The sequence below is a fragment of the Macaca nemestrina genome, chromosome 18 (assembly GCF_043159975.1).
Source record: "Macaca nemestrina isolate mMacNem1 chromosome 18, mMacNem.hap1, whole genome shotgun sequence".
Taxonomy (NCBI): Eukaryota; Metazoa; Chordata; class Mammalia; order Primates; family Cercopithecidae; genus Macaca; species Macaca nemestrina.
The window spans coordinates 5901063-5920992 of record NC_092142.1 but is presented as its reverse complement, the minus strand read 5'-3'; the positions used below and the strand labels follow the sequence as shown (position 1 = coordinate 5920992).

General features: G+C 45.7%; 1 protein-coding gene across 1 annotated transcript in view; it reads right to left on the bottom strand.

Moving 5' to 3' along the window:
* The window catches only part of LOC105467818 (RNA binding fox-1 homolog 1), a 2482591-nt gene that overhangs the window by 2221899 nt on the left and 240762 nt on the right, over window positions 1–19930 (bottom strand). Inside the window, 1 exon segment of the mRNA XM_071083652.1 lies at window positions 18680–18718. Coding sequence (XP_070939753.1) covers window positions 18680–18718 — 39 coding nt within the window.

Here is a 19930-nt window from a genome sequence, read left to right as displayed (position 1 = left end):
GCAAGTTATTAACCTTGCTGAGCCTCAGTTTCTTTTATCTGTGAAATGAGGACAGAGGTGAATGCTCCTTGAGGTATAATGAGGAATAAACATTAAAATCCATTTAAGTCCCTAATTGTGGTAGTTGGCATTTAGTATGGGCTTCATATGTGTTAGCCATTGTCACTGTTACTAAGCACATCATCATGTATCTAATTGTGGTAGGTAACATCTAAAATGGTACCCAATGATCTCACCTGTTGGTATGCATGCACTTGTAGAGTCCTCTTCCCTTGAGTAATATCTGAACTTACTGGCTTTTTTGAGACAGGCTCTCTGTCACCTAGGTTGCAATGCAGTGGCAAATTCATAGCTCACTGCAGCTTCAAACTCCTAGGCTCAAGCAATCGTCTTGCTTCAGCCTCCCAGGTAGCTGGGACTACAGGTGTGTACCGCAATGCCCTGCTAATTTTTTTTTTTTTTTGGACAGAGTCTCACTCTGTCACCCAGGCTAGAGTGCAGTGGCACAATCTCAGCTCACTGCAACCTCCGGCTCCCTGGTTCAAGCGATTCACCTGCCTCAGCCTCCCAAGTAGCTGGGACTACAGGTGCCCACCACCACGCCTGGCTGATTTTTTTATTGTATTGTTAGTAGATGGGGTTTCACCATGTTGGCTAGGATGGTCTTGATCTCCTGACCTCATGACCTGCCCGCCTCAGCCTTCCAAAGTGCTGGGATTACAGGGGTGAGCCACCGTGCCCGACCATTTTTTAAAGTTTTTGTACAAACAAGGTCTCGCTATGTTGCCCAGGCTGGTCTTGAACCTCTGGCCTCAAGCAATCTTCCTGCCTCAGCCTCCCAAAGGGCTTGATTACAGGTATGAGCCACTGTGCCCAGCCTTAATTGTTTCTAATGAAAGGAATAAAGCAGAGGGAATGGGGTGTCGCTTCCAAGATCAGATTATTTTTTAAAATCCTGTGACTTCTGACTTGGGTGCCCTCTCTCACTCATTTGCTCTCACTGAGAGAAGCCAGTTGCCAACATGTGAGCTGCCCACTGGAGGGGTTTGTGCGTCAAGAAACTAGTATCTCCAAATGACAGCCGGAAAGACCCGAAGGGTTCTGTCCAGCCAGATTCATGGGTGAATTTAGAAGCACATCATCCCAGTCAGGCTTTAGGTTAACTGAAGTTCTGGCTGGCATCTTTGTTTTTGTTTTCATTTTTGAGATAGGATCTTGCTCTGTTTCCCAGGCTGAAGTGCAGTGGCATGATCATAGCCCACTGCGGCCTCAACCTCTTCAGTGCAAGCAATCCTCCAACCTCAGCTTCCTGAGTAGCTGGGACTGCAGGTGCACACCACCAGGCCCAGCTGCTTGTTTTTAATTTTGGCAAGATGGGGTCTTAATATGTTGCCCAGGCTAGTCTCGAGCTCCTGGGCTCAAGCAATCCTCCTGCCTCCACCTCTCAAAGTGCTGGGATCACAAGCATGAGCCACCATGCCCAGCCCTGGCAGGCATCGTGACTACAGTCTGTGAGAGATTCTTGAGGTAGGGCACCCCATAAAGACACTGCACAAATCCCGACCCACAGAAACTATGAGATAATAAATGTCTGTTGTTTTAAACCACTAAGTTTGGGGGTAATTTGTTACACAGCAATAGATAACTAATACACTCATCCATATTTGTATTCACCCAACAGGGCTTTGCTTAATCAGCAGATCAGAAGGCGAATTTCAGCTGCAATCCTGTCGACAGCATTAGACAAGACAAATTGGCGTATCCAGAGGTAGCAAGTTCACCGTATTTCACACTTCAAAATGCAGAGTCTGACAGCCACAGTGGCTGGGATAGACAGGAAGCTATCAGTCTACAAAGTAAAATCAGAACGGTGTGGAAATAAGACACAATTAGATCCGGAAGGAGCTTTAGAATTCCAAAGCAACTCCAGTTTCTATCTTACAGATGGAGAAAAAGTGCCTAATGGGATTAGTCAAGCAATACTTCCTCTGGGGGCAAGTGTAGGAAGGAGCAGCAGTCAGACAGGCTGAGACCAAGTGTGTCTTGATCAACTAATGATGTCTACCAAGAGCACAAAGAGTGTGAAGTGAGGGTGTGTGCCACACGTCTGAGATCCTTGCTACTGGTGCTTCTAGAACTCCAGAAGAAAAAGTGGTTCTATCCCATTGTGGAAACCCAAGCCATCGAGGACTCTGGACTCTGAGGATGAGAATATTTGCATCACCCCCAACCCCAACTCCACAGACACGCTTTGTAAAATGTTTTTAACACTTCCCTACCCAGGGCTACAGACTTAAATGCACTCCATGGGGTTAGAACTCTGTGACATGAATGTGTTTGGTTGACTGTGATAGATGACAATTTGTATCTGTCCTATAAGGTCCTTACTCAGAGAAAATTCAAAGGGATAGAAAGAGGGACTTCTAAACCATAAGCTGCTTAGAGTCTCCAAAGAATAAAGATTCTTTTATTTTTGTTTGCCCTTAAGGATCTTGAAAATATCCCCTTCCTCGAGCAGGAAATGAATGCCCCATTTTATTTACATCAGGCTGATGATATTTTGCTCTCCCAGGAAAAGCCATTTCCCCAGAGGCAATACCGAGATGGCCCACCAGCACCCCTTCTTTGTGCAAAACAGCAGCACGTTTAGAAACAAGGATGGTTTGTTTAGAAACAAGAGCACACACACCCCCATTCTCTGTCTCATGCCCCCGGCAGGCATCCTTAATCAATCAAGACATTCCTTTCTAATCAACCTGATTGCGGTCTCAGAACCTATGTAAACACAGCACTTCAAGCAGTCCCTACAATTGATCGGCATCAGCATGAAATATTAGATTTGCATTAAGTGCCTGCTTTGTCTTTCTTCCTGGCTCAGATGCTGACTTCTGCACCAGGCAGCCCTGGCTGTCTTCCCTACTCAAGCTTCACCCATGAAAAGTTGCACCTTGCCAGCCAGCCCCGCCTGGGCTGCAAGAGGCAGGAGAAATAGCCAAACATACATCTTCCCATCTTCCCCTTGGGCTGGAAGGCAAAGTCTCTGCCTCCCAGTACCAAATGCTATGCATTACACTCCTTCAGCATGCAAGAAACTGATGAAGAGAGTCATCCACATCTGCAACTGGAGAAATAAGAAGGCCTGAGCTGCCCGACCCTAGATGCTCTATGGCTCATCTGGACCAAAAGGTCTTACAAATCCTGGGATTGAAAGAGAGTGAAAAAAGCATTGTGACAGTAAGTGATGGCTCATGTGTTTAGCACGTGATCCGCCATGGTGAAAGTCCCTAGTGTAGGATCTTTACTTGGACAGGGTCCCTGTCAGCACTACCTAAGAAGAGGCTGTTATGGGCTGAACTGTATCCCTCCAAAATTTGTGTGTTCAAGTTCGAAGACCCAGTACTGCAGAATATGACTGTATTTGGAGATGGAGTCTTTAAAGAAGTAACTAAAGTAAGATGAGGTCATCAGGGCGGGCCTTTATCCCATCCTACTGGCATCCTTTGATTAGGACACAGACACACAGAGACAAGACCATGTGGAGATACCATAAGAAGGCGGTCATCTATAAGCCACAGAGAGAGGGCTCAGAAGGAACCCACCTGCTGACACCTTGGTCTCAGACTCGCAGCCTCCAGAATGATGAGGGAATGCAGTTCTGTTGTTTAAGCCACACAGGCTGTGGTGCTTTATGGTGGCAGCCCTCTCTAACTAATACAAGAGCTGACCATGACATTTTAGGAAAAGTGAGGCACCTGGTATCTTCTTTCCCAGGACAGGACACAAAGCCATGATCAAGCATCTGTGCATCATGTATAGATGAAAGAAAACAACAACACAACTTTTATCATTTCGTTTCTCAAAAATACAGATGGGTATTAAGAAGAAAAAAAAAATGTTCCATGAACTCACTACCATAATAAACCTTGCTGACACTGAAAATACACTGGGTGAGACAATTCAAATGGTATTGAAAGATACAAAATGCCCTGTTCTCCCAGTCCATCAGCACAGCCTATTTTAGTTGCCAATGACTTTCTTAATTCCTTCTAGAAAATTCCAAGGAAATGGGTCATGGGTGTCAACAGGAAAGCAGACATTATGCTGGGGTGAAGATGCTCAACAGAAGACCCCAGTCCTGCCTTGGATGACACCAGTCTAATGAGGAAACCAGACATGAAAAGAAAAATCAACTCAACATTTTGAGATATGAAAAGTGCCCCCAGAGAGGTTGTGAAGACCAATCTGAGCACAAAGAAGAGGAACAAACTAACTCCTTCACTTCCAACAGCGAGAGTCGGAGTATTTTTAGAGCTAGTAGACTTGTGTGGGATAACAGGCATTCACATTCAATGTTCTGATTGTGTAGGTTGCTACAACCTGCATGAATGCTCAGACTTTAGACGGAGCATTCCACCTCCGGGATATACACTACATAGATTTCCTTGCAAAATATGGAAATATATGTGGCAATGACATTTCAGTGAAATATTGCTTCTAAGAGCAAATCAGTGGAAACAACCCAACTGTCAAGATCAAACAAGTCATGGTACAACCAGATGATGACATATTATGCAGACACCAAGAAGAAAGGCACAGAACAGTTTCTGCTGACCTGGAAAGGGCTCCAAGATACAAGAGGAAGGGGAAAAAAGCAAGTCATGAAACAGTATGTTATGAATGGCCACTCTGGTGTAAATATTCAAGGCTACATGTGCACACTCACACACACACTAGCATAGCCACAGGTGAATTCTCTAGAAAGAACTAAGAAAGCCATTGGGAACTAAAATAGGCTGGGCTGGTGGACTGGGGGAACAGGGCATTGTGCATCTTTCTATACCATTTGAATTGTCTAACCCCATGCATTTTCAGCGGCAGCAGGGATTATTATGGTAGTGAGTTCATGGAGCATTTTTTGTTTTCTTAATACTTGTATTTTTGAGAAAGGAAGCTGTAAAAGTTGCGTTGTTGTTTTTTATAATCTATACATGATGCATAGATGGGCGAGGTGTTTCTGGATGTGTAGAATGTGTGGATGTGCTTTTATCTCATCCTCTTTGGGACCTTGGAGAGAGATTAGGAGAAAATTCCCCATTGGCTTTGACCCCTGGTCAAAGCCTTCAACACACATCATTAGCGATTCTACAGAGCACAGCAGGGATTTCTTTTATGCATCTCCGGATGAAAGAAAACCTAGATCACAAGTCATTCTGTGAATCTGAGCTAGCTTCCTCTCTGCGGAGGAGACCTGCCACCTAAGCATGTGAGCCACCCCAGACTGGAGCCCAGCAGGCCTGGATGCGGAACACCAATTTCTGACCCTGATCAGGAGAAAGCCAGGCCTGTAGGCGACGAGGAAGGCCAAGCTCTTGACCTCCTGTGGGCTGGGATGGAGGGTGGGGAGAAAGAAACCAAAGACGGGAAGGACCCTGGACACTGAAAACCGGTCTCTGACACTGCATCTGAGCAAAATGCCTGGTGGGAAATGAGAAGCAAATTGGAGCTTAAGGAATGCTTTAGGAAGCCCAATGACACATCTGTCCACCATGAATGCAGGTAGCAGGGGACAAAGAATTCTTTTTTTTTTTTTTTTAAGATGGATTTTCGTTCTTGTCTCCTAGGCTGGAGTGCAATGGCACAATTTTGGCTCACTGCAACCTCTACCTTCTGGGTTCAAGCGACTTTCCTGCCTCAGCCTCCCGAGTTGCTGGGATTACAGGTGTGTACCACCACACGCAGCTAATTTTTGTAATTTTAGAAGAGATGGGGTTTCACCATGTTGGCCAGGCTGGTCTTGAACTCCTGACCTCAGGTCATCCACCTGCCTCGGCCTCCCAAAGTGCTGGAATTACAAGTGTGAGCTACCATGCCTGGCCGGGGAGAAATAATTCTAAGGAAATAATACTCCGCCTGAAGCTCAGCCTTGGCGTGACTTTGCAAGAGAGGCCTTTGGAATCAGAGAGGGTTCAAACCCCATCTCTACCCTCTCCTAGCTGTGTGGCCTCAGGCAAATCACCTAACTTCTCTATGCTTACAGTCCTTGTTCTAGGGACAGAGATGAGCAATGAACAGGGCAAACATGTCATCTGATTGGCAACAAGCCTTACTGGCAATCAAATGACAGCACCAAGATTTGACAAGGGCCATGAAGGAAATCAAACAGAGGCCATGACAGAAGATAATGAGGGCCGAGGAAGTCTCTGCAAAGGCGACATTGAAACTATGACTGCGTTTTTATGTAATGGAATAAGCCGTCTCTCGCCCCCTGTGGCAGCCAGGGTCCTGGAAGGGAACAGATGGCTCGTTCAAATTAAGATAATTTGTGAGGAAATTAATAAAAGGACTATTCATAAAGGTATGGGCAGGGGGTAAGGGAACCACAAGTTATAATCTGGTGCCCTGCAGCTAGTGATAGTGAGGGGCCCACTCTGCCCTCGTCCCTAAACCTGAATATAGACAGAGAGGGTTGCCTGACAGCAGCAGAGATCTTAGCTTAGGAATATGGCAGCTCATCAGAGGGAGCAGGGTCTGTAAGTGCCCTCTTCTCTCCTCCCTCCTCCTGTAACATACTATGGCTCCCTATTGCCCAAACCCAATGAGAAGCCAGTGGGAAAAGATGCCTGGTGCTGGGGTTTACACAGGAAAGCCTACCAGGGCACAAGTACAGTGGAGAAGAGCAGAAAGCGGGTCTGGAGAGGTCAGCAGATGCTACCCATTGGTTCCCCTTCTGCACATCTGAATTTTGGGGGGTCATATTAGAATTTGCTAGCGCTTCTAATCCTGCATTCATAAGGCCAATGAGAATTACCTTGTATGTGTTTTATGTGTATTTAATTCTAAGTGCTTGATGATTTGCTATAGACACATTTTTTGCAAGGGGCTTTCACTGTCTAGAGCTTTAGATGTTCCAGGTAATCAATAACACTGCAGCTCTGACTCCAAATTAAATAACTGCACATTTATTACCCATTACTGGAAGCGCACCAGGAACTCCCCCTCCAGAAGCACAAATCCCCATGCTCAGAGCCTTCCTTCTCCTCTGCGAGCCCACTCTAACCGTCTGGCAGCTTGGATCGGACAATGTGAATATCATCCGGCTTTTAGAAATCAAACTCCCTTCGCTGGTCTAACCTAAATTGGGATGAAAAATGCCAAGGCTCTGAAATTTACTCCGCCAAGCTGAGCCCCGAGGGAGGACGTAACATTTGGCTGCGGAATCGGGGAATATTTGGCTGCTTCCCTGTCATCTGCTTCTCTAAGGAAAGTGAAGGAACACAGAATTTCAGCTCCAAGGTTTGTAGATCCCCTGCTCCCTCCCTACTGAGCTGCCAAAACAAAAGGAAGGGTCACCTAGAAGTGGGGAGTGAGGTGGACCACGGTGATGTATAATGAGAAGCAAGGAGAACAGCATTTGGCGCTGAGTAAGTTGAGCTTCACATCATGCCCTTCCAGTCTCAGCTAACGAAAAATATCACGCTAAGTGGCCAGAGAAGAACAATAGTGTCTGAGCCAGAAATTTCCTTCAGTGACACAACACATCATTTTGCAAGTTTGCATTTCTAGGAGGTCTCTTCTGTGATCAGAATGCTATAAAGCCCCCATAAGAGAAATCCATGCTGACATACATGCCCATCAGGAGAGAAGAGAGACTGGTGTTACATGCACCCCAGCCCCCAGATAGGAAGCTTTGCAATGAGGGTAAGCAGTAAGATACTGACTATGGATCAAATGCCATCTAGACAAAAATCAGAACCAACCCTATTAGTTGTCCCATCTCAACTCAGCTTCTTGTAGATTAAGAGAAACAGCCCGTGCAATTACTTCAATCACTTATGCAAAGTAGGATCGTTTCCCAAATTGGAAGTGACAGTCTGGGCCACCTGGTAGCAAAGGCAGCCTGTCCCCAGGAGGGGCTGAGCATTTCTCTCCTAGCTCTTGGAATATTTGCTTGGTCGTGAGATAATCATAATCAAAATCATTACCTCCTTCCCCAGCACCATCACCATCATCCATCTGCCAACGTAGGAGGGCATTGAGTGCAACTTTTCAATTCCCCTGAAACCAGCTCTAAGGCCTGTGGCTAGGGAAAAAAATACAGGCACCAAAAGTATCTTCAGCCTGGACAATGTAGCAAGACCCCATCTCTACAAATAATTTTAAAAATTAGCTGGATGTAGTGGCATGCACCTGTGGTTCCAACTACTCTGGAGGCTAAGGCGAGAGGGATCGCCTGAGCCTAGGGGGTCGAGGCTGCTGTGAGCCTTGATTGTACCACCACACTCCAGCCTGGGTGACAGAGCGAGACCTGTCTCAAAACAAACAAACAAACAAAAAACAAAAACAAAATAGTTTATCAGCATGTATTTTCCAAATCTGTATACACAGATAACATCAGTTACAGAAAGTTTAATATGTGCTATCATGGCTAGATGGAGAAGCAGACATTTTCATTTTAATAAATGGGAGAACTAGATTGAGAAAGGTTAACTTGGAGGGCTGCCGGGAAGACATAAGACTTTAGCCATCTTGAGGAAAGGATTTGTGTAGAGGAAATAGGAGAAACTCGGAAGTTAAAGACAGGGTCTGCGCAAACCCCAGAGGCACCCCAGAGGCAGGGAAGGGAGCTGGTGGCTTGTGCTGTGATAAATTAAAAGGCGTTCAAGGAGCAAATCATATTAAACCCATATCTTGTCCTCAACAAGTAAATTCCAGACACTACTCAAAACAGTTAATTCATCTGACTTTGCTTAAACTCCACAATGACCTGGTAAGATGGGCACTGTTGCACCTGTGAGTGCCAGGGCTGAGCTCCACATCGAGGCAGTTGTCTTTAGAGTCCACTTACTTGACCACTACACGAATGAGTAATGAGTTCAAGGTCCAATAAAAACAATGCCAATTAAGGAGGCAGAACGACTGTGTTCTGCACTAATGGAGAATCTTGCAATCACATGCAGGCATTAGGAAGAGCAGCCTCAGCCTCTCCAGTTTGGAGCCTATAAGAAATGTCTGGTCCCACTCCGGATTTACTGAATCAGATTCTGCACTTTATTATTTTTTTAATTGACAAGTAAAATATGGTCTATATTCATGGTGTATGACATGATGTTTTGCGATATGTGTGCAATGTGGAACAGCCAAAACAAGCTCTGTAACATACGCATTGCCTGATCCTGCATTTTAACAAGGGTGCCGAGGGTCTCCCTCTATGCATTAAAACGTGAGTGGTGCTGGTCTCAAAGTCCGGGGTCAATAACATAAATCTAAGACAAAGAGGGGGGCACTCTGGGTAGAAACAGGGCAGGTAGGAGCCTGGATGAGCTGCTTGGTGTAAATACATTCTTCAAAGCCACGTACACTTGGCAGCAGTAATTCTGACAGCGTAACAAGACAGTCATGGGTAAGAGCTAGAGCCACACTTTGGAGGCCAGGGCAGGAGGATCACTTGCACACAGGAGTTTGAGGCTGCAGTAGGCTATGATCGTGCCACTGTACTTGCACTCCAGCCTGGATGACAGAGCAAGGCCTCATCTTAAAATAAAAATAAAAAAACTAGAGCCAGGTCCAGGCACTCATGGCTCTGCCACTTCCTCAGATATGTGGCTGTGGGCATCTTATGGAACCCCAAAGACTCACCTTCACCATTTGAACAGTGGAAGCAAAGGACTGGCTCCTCAGTGGGTTGTCACAAAGATTAGGTGAGAAATTCTATATGTGGTGCTTACGCACAGCACCTGCTAATATTAACCCTCCACATAAATATTACCTATTACTATATCTATGTCAAAATTATAAATTATTGACATTTAGCTGGCTCTGAGGGACCCAATTATAGTTGACAATGCCTGGGAAGAGGCTGGAAGAAGGTGCAGAAAAATGCAAAAGGCACCTGAGTTAAATTTCCTCATCCTATCTGGACAGACTTTAAAGCTGTCATCTCATTCTTGACTTTGAATCTTAGGGAAACAAGGGTTACGGCAGCCTTTTCAGAAGAACTTCAAGGCTCAACTTAAATCGCCTGTAGAATTAATAACAGGATGCCTACCTTCAAATCAGCAGGTAAGATAAAAGCAAATTTAACAGACTCTACAGAGCAAAGAACAGAGAAAACAAATGAAGCAGCAAGGAAAGTCTCTGTAATAAATAATATTTTAAATGACAGAAGATCAAACATATCTATTATGACAAATATATTTGCACTAAATTCCTCTATTAAAAGACTAGGATTCTCAGACTGGCTGAATAAACAAAATCCATCCATGTGCCACTTCCAAGAGACCCCTACAACAAAAGGAAATCTTGCAAAATGAAGGGCAGCATGTCCAGGCTTACCCATGGGAACCAAAGAAAGAAAGAAGAATAATGCTGGTTTCAGAAAAACCCAAGGCAGGATGCATCAGCCAAGCTCAAGATGATCATTTTCTATTAATAAAAAGTTCGATCCATAGCCAATGCTAGTCAGTAAATAGCCTTTGTGTATATGTGCCACATTTTCTTAATCCAGTCTGTCACTGATGGACATGTGGGTTGATTCCAAGTCTTTGCTATTGTTAATAGTGCTGCAATAAACATACATGTGCATGTGTCTTTATAGTAGCATGATTTATAATCCTCTGGGTATATACCCAGTAATGGGATGGCTGGGTCAAATGGTATTTCTAGTTCTAGATCCTTGAACTATGCAGCCATAAAAAAGGGTGACTTTGTGTCCTTTGTAGGGACATGGATGCAGCTGGAAACCATCATTCTCAGCAAACTATCGCAAGAACAGAAAACCAAATACCGCATGTTCTCACTCATAGGTGGGAAATGAACAATGAGATCACTTGGACACAGGAAGGGGAACATCACACACCGGGTCCTACTGTGGGGAGGGGGAAGAGAGGAGGGATAGTATTAGGAGATACACCTAATGTAAATGACGAGTTAATGGGTGCAGCACACCAACATGGCACATGTATACATATGTAACAAACCTGCACGTTGGGCACATGCACCCTAGAACTTAAAGTATCATAATAAAAATATATTTTTTTAAAAAAAATAGCCTTTGTGAGTCAAATGACATGGGCTAAGAATATGTACAGTGCAATCTTTGGCCAGTATCAAGAAAAACAAACAGAAATGAACTCTGGGAGATCCTAACCAACCTATGTCATATGAAAAATAAAGAACCCCATGCTACCCCATGCTTATAAAATAAATAAGATCTGTCATACAGAGAGCACACCTTTACAAACGTGCAGGAGTATTTTTTTTTTCCTTGAGATGAAGTCTCGCTCTTGTCCCCCAGGCTGGAATGCAATGGCGTGATCTCAGCTCACTGCAACCTCCGCCTCCTGGGTTCAAGAGATTCTCCTGCCTCAGCCTCCCGAATAGCTGGGATTACAGGCACCCACCACCACGCCCAGCTAATTTTTGTATTTTTAGTAGAGACAGTGTTTCACCATGTTGGCCAGGCTGGTTTCAAACTCCTGACCTCAGGTGATCTGCCCACGTTGGCCTCCCAAAGTGCTGGGATTACAGGCATGAGCCACCGTGTCTGGCCGTCCAGGGGTATTTTTTAAACACACATTAATGAACAAGTTAAGCTTTAACGAAGTCCCCTCAGTAGGTTCTGTACAATCCACTTTCTCAGCCTACAGTACAAGTGAAAATTAATTTTTAAAAGTACTGTTGTGACAAGTTCCTAATACTTAGAAGTTCACGAGCACCTTGACTGATGCTGAGGTTGAATAATGAGTAGGGTTTGAATAATCTAAGATGGAGTAATGCCAAGAAAATTCTTATTTGCTTTGGAATATGGTCACAAACTCAGGAAAATGCAGCCAGACTTGCCCACTTGTCTGTCCACCCACTCATTCATCCTTCCTTCCTTCTTTCCATCCATCCATCCACACAGCTACTCATCTATCCATTCACCTATCCATCCGTGTACCATCCATCCACCCATCACCCACACATCCATCTATCCATCTACCCACCCACCCTTCCTTCCTTCATTCTGTCCATTTGCCCACCCACCCTTACATCTATCTTTGCATCCATCCACCCTTCCATCCATCTATCCACCCACCCTTACATCTATCCTTCCACCCACCTTCCTTCCTTCCATTCATCTATCCATCTACCCACTCACCTTTCCATCCATCCTTCCACCCATCCTTCTATTCATCCATCCATCCATCCACCCACTCATTCTTTCATCCATACATCCATCCACCCACCCACCCACCCACTCATTCAACCATCTACCCACCCATCCTTCCTTCCTTCCTTCTATCCATCCACCCACACACCCTTCCATCTATCCTCCATCCATCCACCCATCCTTCCTTGTGTCCATCTTTTCATCCATTCATCTACCCACCCTTCTATCCATCCATCCATCCATCCATCCATCCATTCTTCCATCCATCCATCTACGCAATGTGCATTATCTACTCTCGACCAAGGTACTGGGGATGGAATAAAAAGATGAGGCACTATTTATTAGGAATTTTATAGATCCATAGCCATGAAAAAAAAAAAAACAGAGTAAGTACAGAAAGTAATTAAAAAGAGGTATGATGATAAGCAATGAGACATCACAGTGTAACAGGAATAATGAGGTGTCAGGTAAGGTCTGTTTCTCACCTAACAAATATTTATCAGATGTTCATTACATGCCATGTGATATGCCATGCCCAGGAGCTATCGCAGTGAATGAGACATATTTCTTGGGGAGCATATATTTCAGTGGGAGGAAATCACGTAAATAAACATGAAAACAAAAAAGGAATATTATTTCAGATCATGCTGAGTGCCATGGAAAAGACAGTACAGGGCAATGGAAAGAGGCATGTTTGAGCCAGGGTAGTCATCAAAGGCTCCTCAGGAGGAGGGACATCAGCTCTGAGAGCCTCATGGATCAAGGCAGGGGCAGAGGCAATGTCAGAAAGGTGACTGGAGCCGGCTCGTGTCAGCGTCAGGCGGTCTGGACATAGTCTGGTAACAACGGGAAGCCTTGAGCAGGAATTCCATGTGTTTCTGCTGGAGCCCCTAAGACGCCCTGAGTTCCTCTGGAAGCCAGACACCTTTCTATGCCAAAGTTACCTATGCAGGCGGTGTGCAGCTCCCACGGAGGATCAGATGGCAAATCCTGCTCTAATTACGCTGGTAATTACGAGCTGACACTTGCAGAGCAAGAAAGAACATTCCTTCTGTTAAGAAATGATCACTGGGAAGCCAGTCCCGGCCTCTCAAACAGGGAAGGCGCTGTGAATTTACAAACAGCTGATGAAAGGAGACGAGACCCAGTCCAGGAGGGGAGCACAGAAATCACTCTAAGAAATAATTAAGGAGCCTGGAAGATGAAAAGAAGATTTCGTTCCAGCATGCACACGGACCCTCCCGGCCCCTGGGGCAGCATTAAAAAGAGCAAATACTCCTCAGTCAGTCTGACCAAGATTTTAATCCTTGCCCTGTCCATGTGAGCTGGGAGACCTGGTAGCCTGGGAAGGTTATTTGCCTCCCTGACTCTGAGGCTCCCCACTGCTGCAAATGGGTTTAATAATAATCTTTCTTACAATGGGGTAGGGGGGACAACGTTGGGAGGATTACACGAGATCACATTTGTAAGGTGCCTGGAACACAGTAGGTGTACAAGCAATGCCAGGCCCTCCTCCCCAGGCTTCCCTATGATTCGTGGGTGGAGGCTCTGGAGTGAGGAGGAAGGGAAAGAGAATAAAAGGGAGGGTGCTGCCAACCACAGAGGTTATTATGCTCCCTGGTGATGCTAGAAGGCAGGGAGAGAGCCGTGATAACAAGATTCTCACCCCGTTTTCTGTGTGACGGCGAATAACAGAGACGTGAGAAAAGAGCATCCGTCAGAACTCACAGAGAAGGCAGACAAGGCAAGGAGATCAAAGGAATAAATCCATCACCATCTGAAAAACAGCCTGCCTGCTTTCATCTGTCTGGGAGGTGACACAAGGACCCGCACTCCAGCCAAACACCCACTTTTTTCCACCCGTGCCATGCTGAGCAGGTCTGAGGGCACGGCAGCTTCCAAAACAGACCCCCTCAAGGATCATAAATCTTCTCCTTGGTCTGGCCACATCTCGCCAGGACCTTGATCCCCACTCCAGGCTAAGCTCTGGAAATATACCCCTGCCAAGGAGATTTATCCATTTTAAAAGGTCAGAGAATTACTGCCACTGAAGCTTGGGCTCAGAGCAGGTGTAAATACTCCCGAGGTCCCACGAGTGCTTTATCACACTCAGTAGTGAGCACCTGGGAGATGCTGTGCCTCGGGGAAGCTCCTTCCCAGGCAGACCATGTAACTTCCCTGGTGCCTGGAGAGACAGAGGGTTCTCTGGGGGTGGGGACCTACCTGCCCAAGCCACCTTTTATCACTTTCTTCTCCCTCTCACCTGGGAAGGGTCTCATCTCCAGCTTTCTGAGCTGCCAGCAATGCTAGGGACCAGGACCTCTCTGTTCAGTTTCATAGAGCATCTCTCAGAGGGAAAAAGGACACCACTCAACAGATTCCTACCTCAACCCAGTCACTGAAATATTGAAAAGGCAGAAGTGCAAGGTCAGTTAAAAAACATCTTAACTGTAGAGACTAGATTACCTGTTTTCCAATACGCTGGTTCCTGAGCCTCTCTTCAGAGAGGAACAGAATGCCATTTCCTCAATAGGAATTCCCATTTTCTCACATTCAACTAAGAACTTTTAGGCATCTAAAGATGCTCTGGGGGCTGTGTGGATCTGGGAAAGCTGAGACTGTAAATGATTTTTAAAAATAATCAATCAGACCGGGCACGGTGGCTCATGCCTGTAATCACAGCATTTTTGGGAGACCGAGGCCGGTGGATCACCTGAGGTCAGGAGTTCAAGACCAGCCTGGCCAACATGGTGAAACCCTGTCTCTACTAAAAATACAAAAAGTTAGCCAGGCGTGGTGGCAGGAGCCTGTCATCCCAGCAAGTCAGGAGGCTGAGGCAGTAGAATCGCTTGAACCCAGGATGTGGGGGTTGCAGTGAGCTGAGATCGCACTACTCTACTCCAGCCTGGGTGATAAGAGCGAAATTCTGTCTCAAAAACAATAATAATAATCACTGCACTGGTATGAAAAATGCTGATGCTTTCAGGGAGCCTGGAGAAGCCTCCAGATGCAATGGGAGGGTTCCAGGCTGCAGAGATGGACAGACCAGGGTTCAAATCCCAGTTCTGCAACTTACTAGCTGTGTAGCTGTGGGCAGGTTACCTCAGCTCTCTGGGCTTCTGCTCCCCATGGTAGAAAAAAGAGAGGATGAGACCCAGTTGCTCAGGTGCTGCATGAATTTAGGCTGATGGGTTATCATATGGCTCATGGGTGACGCCCACTGAATTATTATTTTGTCAAGTTGCCTTTGTCAGGCCTGAGATAGAAAGGGAGAGGGAGAGAGATGAAGAGAGACTGAGAGAGACAGAGAGAGAGAATGTGTGCGTGTGCATGTGACTCTGGGTTAAACAACCTATCAACAAACCATCTCAATCAAATCACCCACCAACTGCACAGACTTTCCAAAGTTTAGGGGTTAAGGGGCTACAGTGGGAAAAGGGGGTACACCAGGGACCAGCAGTAGACACATTTGGTCACTCTAGGAGAGAGAAGCCTGTCTCCCCTTCCCTCTCCCTCCTACCCCTTCTTTGCCCAAGCCCAGTGAACAGCCTAGAACATGCTACTCAGGGTTGACATTCCACATACAGGACGCCGTGGTGGGTGGAAACATGGACGGAGACCAGCCTTGCAGGCTGGAGACCTCGGCTCTGCTCCTCACTCTGGGAGCTCTGGGAGAAAGCTTGCTGAGTCTGTTTCCCTTTGTTAAAAGATGGTGACCGTCTGGCAGCTCCTCAATAAGTTAAACACAGAATTACCATAAGGCCCAACAATTCCACTCCTAGGTATATACCCAAAAGAACCGAAAACAGGAACTCAAACAAGTACAAGGGCACAAATGTTTATAGCGGCACTCTTCGCAATAGACAAAAGGTAGACACAACCCAAATTTCCACCCCTGGATGAATGGATAATCGTGCGGTCTTGCCTTACAATAGAATATTATTCAGCCATAAAAAGGAGAGAATGCTACAATATGAATAAACCTCAAAAACATCATGCGGAGTGAAAGAAGCCAGACACGGAAGACCACATACTATATGATTCCATTTATATGAAATATCCAAAAGAGGTAAACCCACAGGGGCAGGACGCAGACTAACAGTTGTCAGGGGCCGGGGGGTAGAGGAAGGGTGAGTGTCTGCTTAATGGTCACAGGGTCTCCTTTGGGGGTGACGAAAATGTTTTGGAACTACATAAAGGTGTGGTGGCACAACATTGTGACTGCACTAAAACCCATACAACTGCTCACTGTAAAACACCTAACTTCGCGTTATATGAATTTCCATTACAAACTGATTAATAAAGAGGGAAACAATATACCATCACTCAGGCAGTGTAGACAGAAGCAATGAATAAACGTGAATGAGGCACCTGGGATAATCCCTGGCACGTTATAAACCCCCCTCAAACACTTTGTTAGATGCTTCCTTGCTCTGCTGGCTTTTAACAGAGCCCACCTCCCAAACACCCAACTAGTCCTGAAATGACTTGTCCACCTGGGGGATGTGCTATGGAATGAGCACAGGTGCTGGGATGATACTCCCCACAAAGAAAGAGGACTCTGAGGAGCTCCCAGCAGTGCAAAATGCCTGAAGGCAGCTGCACCTGAGAGAACCCCTCCACCATCTGCTCCATGCTCTCCAAAGCAGCAGCACAGGAGGCAACAGACGGGCCACAGCTTGCCCACTCTAGCACCTGCCTCTGAAGAAAACTTCTACTGGTCAGATCCAGCCCTCCCCATCAGGTCCTGCAGAAAGCAGAGTGATTCAGGGTGACCACAGCATGGGCAGACACCTACCAAGAACATGGGAAAAGGTATAAACATCTGTTCTCAGTTCCCAGCCCCAGAAGCTAGAATAGAGCTAAGTGACAGGGCAGGAAGCCAAGTGAAGAAGTAGTGACCTCTGTCCTGAGATGGATCCAATCTCCCAGGATCTCACAACTTCTAACTGTGTTTCTGATAAACCAGCCAATGTCAGCACAGAGAGGATCCAGGTCAAGCAGAAGGTAGCTACTCAGCATAATGTTTTCAAGGTTCATCCACGTTGTAGAACGGATTGCTGCTTCCTTCCTTTTTATGGCTGTATAATATTCCACTGCATGGATAGACCACATTTTATTTGGACATGTGAGCTATTTCTCCTTTTTGGCTTCCATGAATAATGTCACTGTGAAGTTGTGTGTCCATGTGCTTGTTTGAGTACCTGTTTTCAGCACTTTTGGGTATATATGTAGGAGTGAAATCGCTGGGCCATATGGTAATTCTATGTTTAACTTTTGGAAGAACTGCCAAACTGTTTTCTAAGTAAAAGAAGCCAGACACAAAAGGCCACTTACTATATGATTCCACTTATCTGAAAAATTCAGAATAGGTAAGCCCACAGAGACAGAATGCAGACTGGTGGTTGTCAGGGGCTGAGGGGAGACGAGAACAAGAGGGGAGACTGCTTAATGGGTACAAGGCTTTACTTTGGCATGATGAAAACGTTTTGGAAGTAGAGAGAGGTAGTGATTGCCCAACACTGTGAATGTACCAAATGCTTCTAAATTGTTCATTTGAAAATGGCTAATCTTATGTTATGGGAATTTCACCTCAATACAATTTGTTTAAAAAGCAGCTACTCAAATTCTTCTACCCAAAACTGGCAGCCAACAGGAGGAGCCTGGGGAAGGGTGGACAGAAACAGGGGTGGGAGGAGGAACAAGATGGCACAGAGCATGCCCTAATCACCACTCAAATGACAGCAAGCATAGATTCCGCCTCCCCACAAAGCCTCCTTGACCACTTAAACCATCTCCAATCCACTCAAGGGCCAGCCATGCGATCCTCTCCAATCCCATTACACAGGAAATTTACATATGTAATAAAAAGATGCTGTCTTGACACTAATCTTGGGGAAAAAAATTCTTACATTTGTATTAATTTTCCTTCTCAGGTTTTAATTGAAGAGTGGATACAACAACATGGGGGGAAAAAATCTAACTTCATCTATCCAAAGGCCATGGGGCTTCATTAGAAATTACATTAGCTCCTCATCAAGCAACAATAATAACGTAGAGTTGAAATCGATTTTAAAAAAAATGCATTGCCCCAAGGTATAGATCTGTTCGGTTCAATTATATTCTTATATGGTCAAGCTCTGGTACCTCCAGTGCTAATAAAGTTGTGGCATAATGCCAGGATATGGGGCTTCACTCACCTTCAAAACTCAATGATAAAATATAGGCAAGCACCCTCATCATTTCCAATAAGAAGCTGTTTAACTGCCTGTCCACCCCTCAACCCTGGCAAAAATGACTTCATTTCTGGAGCTCATACTTTAAAGACGCCAAGTATGTTTGATCTCATGAGTCTTCCCTGATCAATTAGTAGTGACTGTCTTGCTAAGGGATGAACCATGCTGTGGTTGATTACAGATGTCTGCCCTGGGCAATGAAGTTGCAGGGCTGTGATGCAAGACTTTTCTATTGCTTTCATTTCCACCAGACTTCACAGACATCTTAAGTCAGGACAAAATGAGCACTTACCTGATCCTCGACCAGGCTGTATGGCAGGGACAGTAGATCCTGCATTAAAAAAAAAGAGAGAGAGAGAAAGAGAAAGAGAAGAAACATTGAGTTTGCATTGAAACAATTGCTTTTGCTTCGTTTTTCTCTTAGATTTAGGAAAGAATGTTTTATTCATTCATTCTACAAACATCCATTAAATGCCTAACATGTGTCAGGCTCTGTTGTAGGCTATGCTTTTGACAACAAACAAGATGACAAATCGCTGCCGTAAGACAGAAGGAAGATGGCGGAGACATGGCAAATAAGGAAGCTAACGAACAACTATTAATAATAAACGAAGAAAAGATCAGAATGCTAATTCCTATGATGATAACAAGATGAATTACAGGGTGGAGAGTGACTGGTGCTACTTTTGACTGGGGGTCAAGGAGCACTGAGGGTGGAATGACAAGGAGACTTCCATATGGAGGGATGGCAGGTCACACGCCCTGGGGCAGGGACAATGGACAAGCTCTCTTAGAGCAGCGCAGAGCAGCCAGAACCATCAAACCGAGTGATGGGAGAGGCAAAGAGATGATGTCAAGGAGGCGGGCAGGGACCAGAGCATATCTAGCCATGCAGGCTGAGATACAGACTTCGGGTGTTTTTCTAAACAATATGGGAAACCACAGGAAGATAGCATTTCTTTCTTAAAACACCCCAGCTCCTGAACTAGGATTCCCAGGTGGCACCCCCAGAAACCCTTGCTGCATCGAGGAAGACCTGACTTTGTGAGTAGTCTCTGATTTCAGGGCCCCAGGAGTTGAAATGCCCCCTCCACCCCCACCAGGACCTGAACTGAGTCAAGCACCTCCGATGGATCAGAACCCCAACTCCTCCCCTCAACAAATGTAGCCCCCATGGTGTAGATAGACTCACACACATGCTCCCCTTGGCCTCAGAAGGCTGAGTCAGTTCCTTGCACAGGAAGGACCCTGGCTTAGTCAAAACAGCAAGGGCCCATTGCACAGACACTGTGTGGAACATGAATCTGAGGGCCAGCCTGCCCCAAGCCCAACACATCACTCTTCAAGTGAAGAACACCTTCGCTTTCTTTCTCTCTCTGACCTAAGCTTGTGCTTCTGCCATATTCCAGAATTGGACACAACGATTTCCCACTTAAAGTGGGAGAAGATATCATAGCTCCCCTTTTTTCCTGCCAAAAGGTCAGGCCTTTCGGGTTCCCCATGAACTCCACCAGCACCTCCTCTTCCTGCCCAGCCAAGGAAA